This window comes from Telmatherina bonti, assembly GCF_933228915.1.
Source record: "Telmatherina bonti genome assembly, chromosome: 24".
Lineage (NCBI taxonomy): Eukaryota > Metazoa > Chordata > Actinopteri > Atheriniformes > Telmatherinidae > Telmatherina > Telmatherina bonti.
In genome coordinates this window covers 18279915-18299619 of record NC_136633.1, presented here as the reverse complement: position 1 = coordinate 18299619, position 19705 = coordinate 18279915, and the positions used below count along the sequence as shown (strand labels likewise).

At 38.2% G+C, this 19705-nt stretch overlaps 1 protein-coding gene across 1 annotated transcript in view; it reads left to right on the top strand.

Annotated features, from left to right (window-relative positions):
* LOC306774115 (cadherin-13-like) overlaps positions 1-18254 on the top strand; it is a gene marked incomplete at both ends in the record, with an annotated part of 34279 nt that extends 16025 nt beyond the window's left edge. Inside the window, 2 exons of the mRNA XM_079264098.1 lie at positions 665-727; positions 18166-18254. Of these exons, the coding sequence (XP_079120224.1) occupies positions 665-727; positions 18166-18254 (152 nt within the window). The remainder of the gene's footprint in view (positions 1-664; positions 728-18165) is intronic.
* Between the last annotated feature and the right edge of the window lie 1451 nt (positions 18255-19705).

Genomic DNA, 19705 nt, shown 5'->3' with positions numbered 1-19705 from the left:
CATTTGATGTCAAGGTAAAGTATGACCATAAACTCAATGTTTGACCATTGTATTTAGTATTTAATAGGCATTCTCGGTTGTTATCTGTACGGATTAGCTCTAGGAGTTGAACTTATTTTTGTTGTTTACAACTCGAGCCTGATGACTCGAGCCTGACTGATGAAGAGCATTTGTTTATACCGTGATTAGATGGCCAACAGTTAGCATTCTTTTGATATCAATATATTTCTTTTGTGCAAACAATTTTTTTTTGTTTTTGCTGTTGTAAGCCTCCTGTAACGTTGTCTGGAAAGGATCATTTGCGATGTCTGTTATCACAGACTTTATACTTTCATATATTATTTTTGAACAGGTGACTGTGTTGTTTATTTGTATACTAGATTTCTAACTGAGATGTATTCAAGGTCTGATGCATGTAAGCTTTCTCTTTTTCGGGACAGAAACGTCTCTCTCTTTAGAGGAGCTTTGTGCGATTGCCAAGTAAAATATGATAGAGCATTTGAGGCAGAAACAAGGGTCAAGTGAAAAAGGTTTGTGGGAAGAAAACAAGGGTTCAGTCAGCCACTGCAGAGAATGCAAACTTTTTGCAGTATTAAGTTATGTCAATATTGCATTCAGTTAACTAAATGTGTTTCTCTTTCACCCAATCCCCATCCCCTTATAGAATCATTCACAAATGACAGGGATGACTCTCCGGAGTATTTCCCAGAAGAATTTGAAAATGAAGGTAAGTATTGTCAAAATATTTATGGATAACTTACACACAGGAAACTGCACAGGAAAGGTTTCATCGATCTAGATTTATGGTGTGTTCAGAAAAAACACCTTTCCCTCCCTTTTTTCCTCTCCCCCCCCTCAGGAGCATCTTTGGCGTTGGACACAAAAGCGACAGTTTAGTGACCAGCGTTGAACGCATTTTTGACGCTCAAAACGTGTTTGGTGTGAACACACCATTAGTCATTGATTCATTCATTTTCCTAATAGCTTCATCTAATTCAGGGTCGTGGGGGAAGCTTGAGCCTATCCCAGCAGCCTTTTGGGCGAAAGGCAGGGCACACCCTGGTACCCTGGACAGGTCACCAGTCCATGGCAGGGCAACACAGAGACAAACAACCACTCACACTCACTCCTAGGGGCAATTTAGCCAATTAATGTAACATACATGTCTTTGGATGGTGGGAGGAAGCTGGATTACCCAGAAAGAACCCATGCATACACAGGAAGAACTTGAAAGCCCCACACTGAAAGGCCCCTGCCACATGATCAAACCAGCGACCTTCTCACTGTGAGGCCACAGGGCTAACTACCATGCCACTATGCAACAGATCTAGATTTAGTATCTGCAAAAAGTATTTAACCCTTAAGCTTTGTTTCATTGCCGCTGTATTGCAAAAACAATCAACCTGTCAGTGGCCATATATGAAAACGGTGACTTTTAGAGAATGATTGCACATTTGTAGACATTAAATAGTATATATTTGACATTCGGTTTACTAAATATGTTCCTCTGTGTCTTTTTAAAATTCACTTGGAAGTGAACAGCATGATATCCCTATCTTCTGCACTAATTGATCTAAAAACGAAAATAATACTATATAATAAAAGTTATTTTATTATTATTATTATTATTATTATTAATAATAATAATAATAATAATAATAACTAGAAAAGTGCTCTTCTTGAAGAAGAGCAAATGTAAATGCCCTTCCATGCTGAATCATTGATATGCAATTGCATAACCATTTGGAGAAGCAGCACAACTATGCAACTTAATTTACCACAGTAATGCAGCAGGATTCAGAACCCACAAACACCTGAACAAGAGCCCATTTCTTTAACCACTGCACCAGCACAGCTCTCCACTGTGCCTTGGCAGAATCATCAAAATTTTTTATCATTGGAATGGGAATGTTTTTTTGTTTTTTTTTTCCAGACAGCCCACACTGTAATTGAACAGTTTTCAGCCAAAAACAAAGCCAAGGTCAAAGCTCTTTGATCAGATCAGTCCACAGCACTCTCTGTGCAAAACTGACATACTATTACAGTGTACAATGTTCAAGACTGGATTTGAACCCATCCCATGTATACCAATGTGTCTCTGTGTACCAGTGTAGAAAATGGACCAATTGTTGAGCTGCATTTTCTGTTTTGTCCAATCACTGGAATGGATTTTAAAAATTGACAAAAACCTGAATAATTTGGAAAAGTTCAACTGTTACAAAGACCAAAAGTCACAGCACAAATCTCCTGAATTGGCTGAAGAGTTTGATGCTTGAATGGTTAAAGTGAAACTGAAGGTGTAGCATTTCAAACATTTTGCAGGAAAAACAAACTTTTTCATTTTAACAATAAAAATTTAATATGTAACTGTAATTGCCCAGAGGTTTTTTTTGTTGTTTTTGTTTTGTTTTGTTTTGTTTTGTTTAACTTGAATCATCACATTGTTTTAGTTGTACAACTCTTCAAAACAAGCATTGCACATTGTTATGTTATATGTGCAGACAATCCACATTTTAATTGCAAGGCTTGCAGTGAAATCTAAGCACTTTGATGGAACAGTATGCAGTACTCTATGTGCACCATCTGGCATATCCCCATCCCTTGTACACCAATGCGTTCTTGTGTACCCATGCTCAAAATGGGTACACTGAGCTGAGCTGCATTTTCTGATTTGTCCAATCACAGGAAATGATTTGCAAATATGACAAAAACCTGAATACCAGAACATTTTTACATGTTTCAAAGACCAAATGTCATAGCACATATCTCCTGAATGAGCTGAAGAGTTTGACATTTAAATGGTTGAAGTGAGGCAAAAGGTGTGGGAGGAGTAGTGTTTCAAACATTTTGCAGGAAAGATAAGTGTTTTATTTGAAGCATTTTATTAACAACTTAATCAGTGTGAATGCAATTCATTGCATTTGTGCCACTTCAGTCTATCAAATATTAAACTCTTCGGTACATTCATGAGAATGACGCTATGACTTTTGTCACAGCAAACTTTTGTAGATTTTGAGATATTTAGCATTTTGTAAAAATGAATTCAGGCTATTGATTGGCTGAAAGCCCTTTAAACTAAATGTGGATTTGACATTGAAAAAATGCAGCTCAGCTATTGGTCAGTTTTTGCATAATGAGCTGGAAATTGCTTCAACAGGGTTCAGAGCTCTGCACCAGTTTCCAGTGGCCGGTACATGGCAGGCATATAAATACTGACAACTTCCATTTTGTTTCTGGTCAAGCAGAGTTTTACAACAGTCCTGTACACATAGAGAGGTTTCTCAATATAAATCTAGCTTGCGCTTCTTAAAAATCCAACAAGTTTTACATAAATTCATGGGGGACCTTTACTTTTATTGAACCTGTTTTCATTCACAATGTGTCAAGTTAGGTGATTGCTCCCATCTGTGTTCTTCAACCAGCAGGGTCTGTTTGTTACTATATAAATTAGCATAGTTTCGGCTCAGAGTTTTTGCAATGTTTTTTTCTTTTTAAAAGTGGGCGTAACCTTGTTACATCAAGTCAACCTAGTGCTTCTATTTTGTCATTTTGGCCTTTGATCCATTCATTCATTCATTTTCTGAACCGCTTAATCCAATTCAGGGTCGCGGGGAAGCTGGAGCCTATCCCAGCCAGCTTTTGGGCGACAGGCAGGGTACACCCTGGACAGCTCGCCAGTCCATCGCAAAGTCACACAGAGAGACGAACAACCACTCACACTCATTCCTAGAGGCAATTTAGAGTAACCAATTAAGCTAACATGCATGTCTTTGGATGGTTGGAGGAAGCCGGAGTACCCGGAGAGAACCCACGCATACACGGGGAGAACATGCAGACTCCGCACTTGATCCATTCAAATATTAAATTTCTGACACCTGTCGTACAGGGACCGGACAGCCCGTACAAGGGGGTCCGGTACCCCATACTCCCGGAGTACCCCCCACAGGAGCCCCCGGGGGACATGGTCGAATGCCTTCTCCAGGTCCACAAAGCACATGTAGACTGGTTGGGCAAACTCCCATGCCCCCTCCAGGACCCCAAAGAGGGTATAGAGCTGGTCCACTGTTCCGCGACCAGGACGAAAACCACACTGCTCCTCCTCAATCTGGGATTTGACTATCCCGCGGACCCTCCTCTCCAGGACCCCTGAATAGACTATCCCAGGGAGACTGAGGAGTGTGATTCCCCTGTAATTGGAACACACCCTCCGGTCCCCCTTCTTAAAAAGGGGGACCACCACCCCAGTCTGCCAATCCAGCGGTACTGCCCCCAATGTCCACGCTATGCTGCAGAGGCGTGTCAGCCAGGACAGCCCCACAGCATCCAGATCCTTAAGGAACTCTGGGCGGATCTCGTCCACCCCTGGGGCCTTGCCGCTAAGGAGCTTTTTGACCACCTCAGCGACTTCAGCCCCAGAGACAGGAGAGTCCATCCCTGAGTCCCCCAGCTCTGCTTCCTCGTCGGAAGACGTGTTGGAAGACGTGTTGGTAGGATTGAGGAGGTCTTCGAAGTATTCCTTCCACCTACCCACAACGTCCCGAGTTGAGGTCAGCAGCTCCCCACCTCCACTGTACACAGTGTTGATGGAGCACTGCTTCCCCCTCCTGAGCCACTGGATGGTGGAGCAGAACCTCCTCGAAGCCATCCGGAAGTCTTTCTCCATGGCCTCACCGAACTCCTCCCATGAGTTTTTGCCTCGGCGACAGCTGAAGCTGCCTGCTGCTTAGCCCATATAATATTAAATTATTAACCTCATTCAGGAGATATGTTTGGCTTTTTCACATTTAAACTTTTTCAGTTATTTAGGTTTTTGTCAACTTTTCAATTCTGTTTTGTGATTGGAGAAAACAGAAATTCAACTCAGCAATAGGTTGGTTTTCTTTTTTGGCATAATGAGCTGCAGACTGCTTTATCAGGGTGCCCCGTGACACAAGTGTATAGTGGTGTACAAGGCCAAGGTTCTCAACCAGCATTCCACACAAAGCTCCCTAAAAGTCAGTGTTTGAATATTATGAGGCACATACAGAAGCCTTTGAGTAGCTCTGTTGTTCAATTACCTCCAGCTGTGTGCTGCACAGACTAGAAATTACAGTCTAAGAGGAGACATAATATGCTGGAGTAGCATAATGCAAATTGCAACATCATTATTAATGTGAGAAATCGAGAATGCTATAATTTCAGAATGCAGATAATTTGAAAAACAACATAAGCATATTTGACTGGTTATTTACAAGGATTTCAACAATCAAATACCATTTTTTTTTTACTGTGAATTTAAATTTATAGTTATATCTGAAACCTCTTATCAAGTCAAACTTTTTAGCTGGTTCAAAGGTCTTCACCAGTTCTCAGTGTCTGGTACATTGTGGTCCTGACTCCCATTTTCTTTGAAAAAATATCAAGTCAACTCAGTACCTCATAATAGTACCTATTCATAGCACCTAAAAAAGAAAAGTGTTCCTATACATGGCCACTAGATGGCAATCTAAGACCATAAATGAAAAGAAACTCCGTGCTTTTCAGTTGACCAAAAGATCAATGGCTTCTTCTTCTTCTTCACAGCAGTTTAGTTCAACCTTTCCCTTTTAGCAATCCACCTGATTACATGCTGGTGGGAGTTCTAAAAAGGAATTTTTTATGCTAATAGCAAAACTCTTCAATAGTTCTGCCAGTACCTTGAACATCCTCATTTCAATAAAAATGTTCTAACTTTTTCCACACAATTATATCTGTGCAAAATGGTGGCCTAGTGGTTATGAGAATGGGCTTTTGCACTGGATGTTGAGGATTTGAATCCAAACAGTAACATTTCATCAAATAAACCCACACAGTACAACTTATCACCTCTTTCCACATCTGTATTAATCTGTCTTCAGATATTGCACGGACATTGACTTTTTGTGCAGGTAGTCCACATATTAACTGCACATCTTGCAGCTGAAGCTGTCTAATCACAGGAACGGATTTTAAAAACTCACAAAAACTTGAATAACTCAAAAAGTATGAATGTTACAAAGACCAAAAGTCACAGCACATATCTCGAGAATTGGCTGAAGAGTGTGATGCTTGAATGCTTGAAGTGAGACTGAAGGTGCAGGAGGAGTAACATTTCAAACATATTGCAGGAAAGACAACTTCATTCCGTTTGAAGCATTTTAACAATAAAAATTCAATATTTAATGGTCATTTCCACACAGTTTTTTTTTTCCACTGGAATTAACACTTTGTATAAGCTGTGCAACTTCCCAAGACAAGCATTGCACAGACACTACTCTATTTGTATGAACAATCAACACTAACTGCACAGTTTGCAGTTAAACTTAGACACTTTGATTGAACACCGTGCAGTAGTTTGTGTACAAAAACTACCATAACATCATGGTGCCCAACATTTAATGCTGGATATGAACCCGTGCCTTGTATACCATTACGTACCTGTGTCCCGGTGTACAAACTGGACCAATCGCTGAGCTGAATTCTGTTTCGTATTGAATGGATTTCAATACGTTGACAAAAACTTGAATAACTTAAAAAGTTTAAATGTTACAAAAATTGTAGAAATTTGTAGAACATATCTCCTGAATGGGCTGAAGAGTTTGATACTTGAATGGTTGAAGTGAGACAAACGGTGTAGGAGGAGTAGCGTTTCAAAGATTTTGCAAGAAAAGACAATGGAGACCGGGACTGAGACGAACCAGACACTGCAAACCGGTGCAGAGCTCTGAACCCCCGTTGAAGCGGATTTCAGCTCATCATGCAAAAACCAACCAATCGCCGAGCTAAATTTTTTCAACGTCCAATCCACATTTGGTGTGAAGGACTTTCATCCAATCACAGGACTGAATTTATTTTTACAAAATGTTAAATATCTCAAAAAATACAAAGTTTTAAAATAAAAAAAAAAATCGTAGAACACATGTCCTGAAGAAGCTGCACAGTTTAAGATCGGAATGATTGAAGTGACTTGAACTGTGCAGGAGTAGTAGCACGGCAAAATTTGGTAGAATAATATATAAGAATAATAATAATACGATAGAAAGAACAGGAACTCAATAAATAATAATAATAATAATAATAATAATAATAATAATAATAATAATAGTAAAAGCCTGAGACTTGGAAGAGCAGCATCCATTGCATGTCTTGCAAATATTTGGCCAGTCAAAAGTCCTCTAAACTGAAATGCAGACAATTTGATGAGTCAAAGAGAGAGAAGATTTTCAAATTCTTCTGGGAGAAATTAGTCTGGATTTTAGTAATTTCTTACTATTTCTTACTGCTTTCATCTCTTCCTCCTCTCCTTTTCTTTTGTCCCCCTCAAAGTTCCCCTGACCTGAGAGTCTTAAGACCACATGGCTATTGGCCATTTTGTCCTTCTTCTTGTCAGTCATTTTGTAATCTAGTAAATTAGCATTAGCATTAAGTTAACATTAGCATCAAATGGCTAATGCTAGCTGAAGCTTGAGATTCCTATTTCCTGTTGAGTGTCGACCGTTTTGTCCTTCTTCCTGTCAGCCATTTTGGTAATCTGCTAAATTAGCATTAGCATTGGCTAAGCTAACAATACCATTAAACGGCTAAACTTAGCTGATGCTTGTGCTCAATTCTCTCCCTCTAAATTGCCCTTCATCTGTTCAGGCTATCTTGTAGCCTGCTCAGTTAGTGCTAGCATCAGCATCCGAGCTAACACCATTAACTGACTAACGTCCCACTCCTCACCATGTGCTAAGCCACAGCAACCTCAAAATAAGTGCCTTACAGCTTCCTATAGCCAACCCATTCACTGCTAACCTAGCCTGCAACCTGCAGCTGGCCTCATTCTTAAGGATTGTTGCCAAAATGACCCCCCACCACCCCCCCTTCTATTTCATTTCTTTGCCTTACACACACACACACACACACACACATCCATATCACCAACCTTCATTTAATGTCTCATTGTATTAACAATTTTATTGATATATTTTGTAGTTGGACTGACAATATTTTATCATAGGAAATTTGATCGCATCACATCGATTGAACTGATTGACGTTAACCTGTTGATGAAAATCTTGCGTATCTTAAGTGGAAGTTGTCTATGCTTATTTGCATTTTTCTGTGTCAGATTGCAGGTGACAAAAGTCAGTGCTTGATCCCAACCTTCACTGCTGACTCCTGAGATTGTGGAATTGTTCAGTATCTTTGTTCCTGACTTGTCAGGTGGTGCCCCAAATTTTTGTTTACTTGGTAAATCTAACATGCATCCTCAACACTTGTTTATGGACATCTGTTGATGATAAAGTCAAATACTGAACACCCCCTCAAGCCATAACAACACATTGCTCATTGTCTTGAAGCACACCCATCATATGAAGAAAATATCCTGTGGAGTGATGGATGCGGGTACCAGAACAGAAATCTGCTCTTGAGCAATGCACTCCGCAAATTTGCTACTGAGGAGTAGAAGCCAGTGACACAGAAGTTCCTTGAAAAAGGTCACACACAAATGGAGTGCAATTCAGTGCATAATGTGAAAAAGAGAATACGGAGGCACCGGGACATCCACGTTCCAGCGATCACGCAGTGATCTGTGGTGCTCGATCCAATCCCAGACCATACCAAGTGAGGTATGTGGACCACACTTCTTTTACAGACTTCCGCCAAGTGAACCTCTTAAAAGTCCATTTGACCAGGTAAAACTGATGGTGATCCGACAGTAAAGCAATCAGGTATTTTCTCATGCACAATCTCACATAAATGTTATCTTCTTGCCTTCTGTTTCCAGATATCTAATATAAGACTATTGTACTCCACTAAGACATTAATAGATCTGCTTTAATAGATATTTCAAGATCTGCTTGACATATTCATGAAATAATGATCTTTTCTTGTTCATTTAGTTTATCAACTAGGTGCAATGTGGATGGCACAATGGACTACAAGATATGCCACTCAGACGACTGTCCAACCCCATCTCTGAGGAGGAAGAAGAGTATCACAATAATCACCTCACTCTACAAAATTAATGAGTTAAAGTTCAGACACCTTCAAGAGCTGAAGAAGGTTTTGCCAAAATATTTTCACTCCTTCTACAATGGACTTCACAAAGAATTATGGCAGTTGGACGGAATCAAGCCACATGCGTTCTCTCTCACACACTTACACACACAAATGTAAATAGTCCAATGTTGTTAGTGTTTTTTTTCCAAGTGATATGTTTTTGACCGTAAATTAAAGTGACAAGTGATTACTAATTTTTAATCAGTATTTATTCTTACATAATTTTAATTGTGCCAAGTTTATTGTCATAATTCTGTCAAATGATTGTGATGAATTTCAGTCATTATTGGGTGTTTATTAAATAAGTGACTTAATTTGTTCATCATTGTCTACTGTTATTCAGTGCAAATGTATAAATTGGTGATTACCATGTTTAGCAATGAGTTATTTACTTTGCATAGAGTCAGAAGTTTCAAAAGAACAGATGAAAAAAATCTCCTAATTATTATTATTGTTGTTATAAAACCTTCATTTAACAAGGAGAACTTAAGATGATGAATTTCTGGTTTTAAGTGTCCTGGCCAAATTTAACTCAATTTGCAAAAGGGATCAAATCGACTGCATCAGTCGATGTATCAGAAACCAGCTATTTCTGTCTCCAAGTTGCTCATCATCAACAAGTCAGTGTTCCAGTGATAGAAGATGTTTTAGTTTAATGCTGTTTTGTGGCTCATTCCACAATAAGTGGAGCTGCAAAATTCAATGTATTTTTTAGGTGACTTCAGGGACAGATGGAAAAAAAGATCCTGATCCTGTGCTCCTCTGCTTGATGTGTGTCTGAAGGTATGTATTTTGTAAGACGGAAGTAGACCAAGAACAGACTTGTCAGTTAAAATATGTCAACAATTGAGTGCGATCAACCAAGGAAGACCATTCAGAGTATACAGGCAGCAACAGGATGTAAAAGTTTTGAAATTGGTGATGAATCTTCAAAGCTCCATGATTGAGTTATCCAGAAACTAAGCTTTTAGAAGAGGCGTGCAAGATGCCACCATAGTCCTGAGATATAAATGTAACAAAAACCAGTCTTGTTGATTCAAAGAAACATTATTTTATCCAAAAGGTATAAAATTTTCCGGGATGAAGCTCCTGGCCTGGATGAAAGCATTAAAAGATTGCAGTGTTTTTTTTGGGTTTTTTTTACTGATCAGTGAAAAAGGAAAAAGTCTCCCTAGTTATCCACCACAAAAAAAGGATACACTTTACATCGAGCAGTTAAAGTCGTGTTATGCAATTTTTCAAAATGAATAATCAAGTCACCCCGCTTCCTTCGGACTAAACCATAAAAAAAAAAAGAAAAAAGAAATAACCATGTGCTACAGCGCCACTGTGTCCCAGGAGATCAATATGGTGGATCTGACTCTGGATCCATCAGACACACATAAAGTTGTGGGTATTTGGCTTTTTATGATTAGAACTGTAACAGGTGGACTTAATTTGACCCTGTCTGAACATTTAAATGCAAATGTACAACTTTTCAGGGTTTCCGTCCTTATTTCATTACAAGTTTTTTAAGTTCTTCATTGGAGAATGGAGCGCGAAATCTTCTGGTTCTTGTATCTATCTAAACAGTCCTCTTTGTGATCCTCTTCACCTTTAGCCATAATGAAACCTAAACCACAGCCAACAGATGACAAGTTCATGATGCCTTGACAGTTTATGTTGAGGTTGTTGAGGTTTACCCACCACTGTGTTAGGTTTAGTTTCAGTAAACATTTTTAGATGAAGGCGTCACCATCACATGATTTTACTGAGACATCCTACATTTAAGACATCATATCAACTCTTTACATATTCTGTAAACTTCCCTCAGAAGCTGAATATCCCTGGTCTTTGTGGCTCACCAGCTTACCATTCATCCATTCAGTAGAGATTCTTGGTCTCAGATGCTCTACCAGTTTCCAGCCATTCTTACAAATAGACACAGCAGCTCCCGCTTCCTCTTGTCAAATCTGTTCTGTCTGGCAGTTCAGACAAGCCGGTTGCTGCAGTGCTGCATTCATCAGCGACTTGCAGGTTTATGTTTAGGGTGCCTCCAGTGAATCAAGTGTGTTGGAGCAGGGACACATTGAAAACCTCCAGAACCACAGCTCTAGGAGTTTGGACTGAATGGAGTAGACATGCTCTACAGTATCTCCTTCTTTTTCTTTTCCTCTTTAATCCATTTGTTGTTTCCTCTTTTCCCCTCATCTGTCCTTCCCCTGTCAGACCTCTGTTCTTTCAGCAGCCCTGTACATCCTGCTGAGACCTCCCACCATCCTCTGCAACATTTACAAGCATCGACTTATCCTTCCCACATGACCCAGGCTTAGGAGAGGACAAGAAGAAGCAAGATGTCTTCTCACCACCACCAATCCAACAAGCAAACACACACACTGCTCATGGTACAACTGCTGTGTTGCACCACTCTGTTGTCAAGTTATTTCTTCTTATCAAAATGTTTTCTCACTTCTCCTCACTTTTCTTTTCTTCTGCTTCTCTCGTCACATCTTTTTTCCTTAACTCTTTGACATTACTCTTTATCTTTACTCTACTTCCTGTTTTTCATCCACAATTAATCAGGACGCTTTCACGCTACTACACGCCATCATCCTGTTCCAAACAAGCACTTAACTCGTCATGGACCATTTGTGCCACTGCACTCTTCAGGCATCAAAATCTCCAGCTCATTCAGCATATGGGTGCAGTATTTTATGATGATTTAAACTTTTATACTTTTTGAGCTACAAGAAGGCTCACCCAACAAAACGAATGCATTTAAAAAAGTTAAATTACTCAAAAAGTATAAAAGTTAGAAGTAATTATAGTCCTAGCATGCATATGCAGAAAGTTGAAAGGTTGAAGTTACACAAATGATTAAAGTGTTTAAGTTCTACAGAAAAAGAAACAGGAAAACAGTAGTCAAACTTAGAAAACCAATGTACACTTAGACTGTTCTGAGTCACACCACCAGTGTCCTTTGCTAGCCGGACCAACCTGTGAATAACAATACCCCAGGGCGTCAGCAAGTTCAAAACCAGCAAAAACTCAAACAAAATCTCAAGCCAAAAATAAATGTAGCAAACTCAATGTAATAAAATAAAGATGTCAAATCTAGCAATGAAACAAAACAGCAATGAAAAATCTGGATGTATAATAAAGAAAAATTCATTCTAGTAAGGCCCTGTGATGGACTGGCGAGCTGTACAGGGTGTACCCCGCCTTTCACCCTCAGACTGCTGGGATAAGCTCCAGCTTCCCCGCGACCCTGAATTGGATTAAGCGGTTAGGAAAGTGAATGAATGAATTTCCAGTAAGGAATCTAAGAACATTACAATGACATTAAAAACAATAAATCTAATAAAATTAACTAATTTTCAACCTTTAAGCACATTTAAACACCACTTTGTGCTTTTACTAAGGCAGCTACTATGGTTTCAACACTTGCAGAAGGGGCTGTGGGGGTCAGGTGCAATGCAAGCTAGGCGGCAGCCTACCTCTCATGGCTTGGGCTCTGAAACCAGTTTCCTCTAGAAGGGCTGGAGCTTCTTCCACTCTGGAGTTGCTCTTGGTGAGTGGGTGTGGGCATATTGATTACTACCCAACTTGGGGTCTGTACTTTGGGATTTACCCCAGTGAATGAGAAGGTAGCTTCTCTCCACCTTTGGTTGGGGGGATGGGTCCTGACTGTTGGTTGTGCTTATGCACCAAACAGTAACTCAGCTTACCCACGTGTAAGTTTTCCGGAAAGTCAGATTTCCGGTGAGAATGTGACTATGCCAAGTCTGTCCTTTATCATTATGTGTTCATAGCCTTAATAGACAGAATAAGCACAGCCAAAGTGTTTAGGGGATCTGGTTTGGTGGACTCAGGCATGAGTCACTGCTCCTTACAGATGATGTGGTTCTGTTGGCTTGCAGTTTTGAATTCCAGTTATCACTTGAATGATTCACAGCCAAGGGTAAAGCAGCTGGGATGAGGATCAGCGCCTCCAAATCCTAGTACATGGTCCTCTCTGGGTCTGGAATAAGGTCAATAATATCAAGGTCTTGTTCACAAGTGAGAGAAGGATGAAGTATGTGACAGACAGGTGTATTAGTGTAGAATCTGCAGTAATGCAGACTGTGCATATCTCTGTGATATCTTTCGGCTGGCCTGTGAACACCTTGGAATTCCCCGATGAGCTGGCAAATGTGCCTAGGTAGAGGGAAGTCTAGGCTTCCGGGCTTAGGCCAGTGGTCCATGAATGAAAATGTCAGTTTTCTAATATGCACCACTATGCATTCCTGAAGGGTATTACCTCACAATTGTAAAGTGTTTCTGTTTCTAACCATGCACTTATTACTGGCCTTTGTTATTGGGTGGTTTAACTGAACAACTGTAGTTTTGCTAGTCTCAAGATAAAATCGATTGAGATTTAAGGGCCACATTTACTTTAGAAACCAGCAGAAATGTTTTACTTATTTACAGTTTGCCTGACGACACTCATTGTGTACTGATGTTGGACAAATCTGTGGCACATTAAAAATGATGAAAGCTGCAAAATACCACAGATTGTCTGTATGTGGAAAATCAGTGGCAAGTTTAAAACATCAGACAAGTATGGCAAGCATAACTCCAAATAGTAACCATAATTATTTCTGCTTTGTCTTCAACAGTTAGCAAATTGGCTTCCTTCAGCATTACATTAAAATAATAGTTTTCTGTTGATCACATTGATCCTCCTTTAAAATCTTCTACGATTATACTTCAGCTTCGGTTTCCACGATTAATATAGTTTTTTTCTGCCCCTTCAGTGTCATCTTCACCTTTTGTTCTTTTCAGTTTATTTATTCAACATTAACACATTCACATGTGCTGTTCTACTAGAACAGCAGTTTTGCAGTTCATCAAGCTTTTCTTTAGTTTCTTTGTGTTTAGTTTCAGCACCTCTTTGTGCTCTGCAGAGTTAATGGCAACAACCCACACCTGCAGCAGATACCTGAAACAAGGTGTACGTTAATATTGTAACAGAAGATTCAAAATACATTTCACACCAACCCACAGATAAATCCTCCAGACTCTCCTGCCCAGTTTCTCTGAAACCTGTTTACCCCATTCCTGGTAACCTCTTTTTACCATTGCTTCATTTAGCTGTGAGAACAAAGCCTGCTTTCTGTCTGCAGTGGTTGTGGTCATTTAAGACAAGGTGGTAACTGTAATCCTTCAAAGTGAAAAACTGGTGTTTCTTTGCTTTGCTTCTGCTTGTCACGGTGTGCAAAAATCTATCTATATTTTTTATGTCAACCTTGAATAAAAATGAGTAAAATTACTGTATAAATACAAAGTAATAATTAACTCATTTATGATGGAAGTTCTTTGGACAACCAACAGTGAGTAAATTAAAAAAAGATAAAACCATTGTTCTTTGAATTAGGTATTGTTTTGTAGCGTTGATGTGTTCACAAATATCTGATCCAGTTGATGACTGTATTATTGTTATCTGTTTCTGTGTTTGATTTTTTTCAAACCTTTATTTTCCATCTGGTCACCCTTCCTGTCCCGTGTTCATTTCTCATTACAAGTTAAAAAAAAAAAAAAAAAAAGAAAGATGTTATAATAACAAAAAACTGGTGATTTTAGTGCAGTCGTTTTGGTGTTCTTCTTTCTCTTGAGCTCATCTTAATTTAGCTCAATTTAATTTGTGTGGGATTATTTGCAAAGTTACTTTGCATAAAAGATGACAATCTGAATCAACTACATCTGTATTTTAAACTAATCTAATAAAGTCTTTCGTGAAAGTTCCACAGTGTTGTTTATATGTTGTGTTCTTTATATTCAGGATGAGCTTTTTGTGAAAGGACCATTTGCAATCTACAAAGTTGGAATTAATGCTAAAGTTAGGGGTCCTGGACAAAATAAAAATAAGGTCACCTAAGCGAGTGAAGAAGTGTTTGTTTAAATTGTAATAATAATAATGTGTAAAACACACAACAATATTTACAGTGAACAATGAGTATTATTTTTAACAATGTGGTATTTTGTATTTATAACATAAAAAAACAGTTTGTTGTGCACAAAAACATCCATTAACAGAAGTAACAGGATGGTCAGCCTCTGTATTCAGACATCATGCTGTTACTGGTCTGTAGGGGAACCAACAGGAAGAAGGGGATGGGTCTGCAGTCCAATGAATGGGGCAGGCTACAGAGCCTCCCACTGCACAGGCAGAGATTTTTAGTGCAATCAGTCTCTGATTGTGTCTCTAGGCCTTGTGCAGCTTGCCATCCAGGTGCAATCAGAGCTAGAACTAAACATGGATATAGTAACCTGGCCAGTTTCCTCTGTGTTCAAACAAACATGACAAAAAGTTTGAAGACTAGTAGAGCTTTCTGCAGTAGGTCTGATAAGTCTGATAATAACTTCCTACCAGACACAACCCCTTGTGTGTAATGGCATACCTACAACCGCTGCAATGGGAGATTCCGGGGATAATTTTGCAATAACGTCACATAATGTCATAATAATTCAAACTTTGAGGATAATGAAGTTTATGAAATGAAAATGTGTTTAAATAAATGTTTGAATGTGAAAAAAAAGGATCTTTTGCTTATGACTGTAGATTAATTTGGTGAAATAAGAATAATTGGGGGCTTCTTGTCCTCCCCCCTCTGTTATATTTCTTATAAGGACATCTAAACTGTAGAAGTCACAAATATTGTTTTGGGGGAATGGTCACTGTGTCGATGATGTGTTTTATTTGGTTGTAATGGTGGTGTGGAACATTGGTCACAAGGATGTAGTCGGCGACAGCTTGAACTGTCAGTGGGGTTGTCAGTAGTCTTGCAGAGAGGGGGAGGAATGCTTAGTCAACTACAAGAAAAGAAATGAAACAATCACTATCCCTTAATATGTGTAAATGTAAAACCTCAGCACAGAAAGACAGAAATGAGTTATATCTATTTATTTAACCAACACTTTTATCCAAATTATCTAAAAACACAAATGGTGTAAATAAATAATACCTCATATTAACCAGCAGGCTAAAAGAGCCACTGATATGTAGAGTGGAGACACATATTGGAGTGTATAGAATATACAATAGAAGGAGAGAGGAGCAGAGAAGATATGTGTAGTGAGGAGAGAAGGTGGTCTTGGAAGAGTGGGTCAGTGGCCCTGCAATCACAAGGATATGTTTGAGGACATCGATACTCACTGAGACAGTGGGGTCATCAACAAGAGCGTAAGAGATACAGATTTGAATTCAAATAGTGGATTATGACTCCTCGTCAGATTTGTCCTCATCATCCTCGTCAACCCAATCAATACTGCAATCATAAGCGTTTTTAGCTCATTTTGGGGGTGCTGAAGCACCTCTAGACCGCAGCAAAGTTCACCTAAAATTGGAGTTGTTTTTTTTCTTTTAGTGTATGCATTTTTTTAAAATAAAAAACAAACTATAAAAGTGTGGAAACTATATACTATCTGGTTCAAAATGTAAACAATTTGATATATTGTCTTACCTTCCTCAACTCAGACAGGGAGAAATCTTGGCACGTTCTGCTGAATGATGTGCTGCCTATGTTGTTGATCCACAATAACAGTAAGTGTCAGGCTATAACCAGGATTTGTCCCACAATGCTCAACTTCTGCTTCACAGCAACACATTTTTATGATCACCAGTCCTCTTGATTGCTCCTGTGCTTAAACTTAGGTTCCTCTTTATGTATGTTGAGGTAGCATATAGCCAACGTTTTTCTAGCTAACATTATAGGTGTTAAGTATCACTATCCTTTTTGAACAAATGAGCGAAGCTTGTTGCCATGTCAATCGCATGTGTTTATAAAAGACAATGTGCAAATAATGGCAAGCTACGGTGGCCGGGACATGCAAAACAAAATTACATCCAGTGAAGCACTTTTACATTTTCACAATACAAATTTAAATCTTGTGAAACACTTATATATATATATATATATATATATATATATATATATATATATATATATATATATATATATATACATATATATATATATATATATATATATATATATATATATATATATATTTATATATACATATGTGTGTATATACAAATATATTTATATAACTCCAGTATATATATATATATATATATATATATATATATATATATATATATATATATATGTATATATATATATATATATATATATATATATATATATACATATATATATATACATATGTATATATATATATATGTATATATATATATATGTATAGTTTTGTTTTGTTTACCTAATTATTATTATTACCTAAGCAAAACACACTAAAAAATATTCAAAAAGCTTACAAAACGTCATGTCAATGTATCCTGACATCACATGAATGTCATATAAGTTATTTAAGTCAGCACAGACCTATGTATAGCATTAAAACTCCAGTCAGGACGTACTATTGTTTACCACATTCCCAGACTAACATGTAAACCTGCCCTTGTTGTGTTGCAAACACAATCTAATATATTCTGTGTCTGGTAGCAACATATTAGCAAGAGGATAAAAAAAATGTTTCATTACATGTACAATAACGTCACTCAAAGGGACCTGCATACCTTTGTCTGTAGAGCTTTTCTCCTCTTTCCTTCTCTTTCTGAACTGGACGCCTCATGGTTTCTTTTGCCCATCATACCACGCCTTTGGCTCGACTAAACATCATCACCTTTCCATCCGTCAAACACCCAGAGCTAAGATTGATGTCACGTGATTTGAATAAATTCACCTTGATGCAGGCAGATCCGTGTTTTCTTTTTCTTTTTTAAACCCTATTTTTTAAATAAAAAAATTTCACGCAATGAATGTAACATCATGCACATGTGTTAATTTTATGAGTGAAATATAAATGTATATATATATATATATATATATATATATATATATATATATATATATATATATATATATATATATTTGGAGGCACAACCTGCTCACAACCTCTGCAGTTGCGAGTTGATCCCCCTCCCGTCCCCTGCCTTTTCTTCTGACACACACACAAGCTGTATAGGCCTACATGACTTTCAGCAGCAAGTTGATGTGATAGTAGCGCGTCCAGCACTTATTAACTTGATATAGAAATGCGTGGTATTAGTCTGGAGAACTGCCGATTTTTGTTTTTTCTTAGGACGCTCGTGTGCCCTCAAAAAGATTGTGCCCTGGGCGGTCGCCCACATTGCCCATAGCAAAGACCCTTCCTGTTTCAAGTTGCTATAATGTATAAATACCTCTCCATCCTGAACTGGACAGTCCATTTTAATTTCTGAAACAGGATCCAATCCATAAAATTATACACCCTCAGTGTAATTAACCAAGCAATCTAAGTTAACCCAGAAGAAGCTGATTCTTAATGTCATATTTCCTCATCTACTTCACATGTATGAATATGTTTAAATAACAGTTTGATAAATATCCTTATGCAAAAGTTTTTTCCCCACCTTACTTGTTGAGGTTCAGATCTGGGGGTGCTTTGGTTTGGTGGTCCATAGGGCTGAGAGGGAAAGCATACGGTTATGTTCTTTAGGAGAGAAAGATTTATTTCAACAAAGTCTAAAAACATTACTTAAAATAGAGTAGCCAATGGCTGGAATTCATTCTTTTAAGTTCCTGTCTACACTTTAACAGTTTTTGGTCGAGCCAAAGAAAATGTTCAATATTTAAAAACACTGAAATTAACTATATTTCACACTGAACTGTTGAAAGTCAAATTACCAGAGTGTCAGCCAGGTTGAATTCAGCAGTGCTCATTGATGTTATGATGATTTTTTAACCTGATTTCTTAACCTCATTATTCTCCAGCAATAATAAAAACAAACAAAAATAAATAAATAAATAAAACATTGTCTACAATACAATACTATCCAAACAATACTAGCTTATGAGATTTTCAAACCTGACTCGAAGTGTGACTTTTGGCAAACGAAGAGTTTTATTTTGGAATAGGCCTTTCCAGTTTCTTTTTTCTACTCCCCTAATTTGAAAGGTGTGTCAGACCCCGGCACATTTAAAACTTCTGAACAATCCGGGTACAGGAGCACAAATGGTCCAGTCGCCATATCTTTATTGAATGCCCACATTTTCTAACAGCATCTTTCAAAAGATTTGGTGCACATATTTGCAGATCGGTGAACAAAGGCAATGTTCTCCCTCTGGCAGGTTTTAAACTCATCCCATGCTGAAGTGGCACAATCAATCCCATATTTATCTTGAAACATAATAATACAATGCATTATTCAAGCTCGAATACAGTGCTGCACAAGTCCAACAGACAGAGAAACACAGATACTTCACACACAAGCATGAAAGAGAGGCAAAACATACTTGTATATGTTTGGTTGTCTGTTTGAATCTGTTTTGGCCAACATGAAATGACTGGCACTCCTTTGACTTGGCACTTTGAAACCCCATGAACTTTTCATAAGCTGGGCATGGCTCTTGTTCTGGAATGATTCAGTTTCCATGTTTCCAAGTGTTAGGTGCAAGCAGCTCAAGCATCATTCATTTGTATGAAGTAAAAACAATTTGCAACATGACCAGGGTGGAAAATTTATTTTTTCTTCCACCAAACTGCAATTCTGTGAGTTATGCAAATGTGTGTTTATCTTCTATCAACTGAAACTTCAATCTAATAGTTATTCCAACCCTGGATATAAAGTCAGTCCTATATA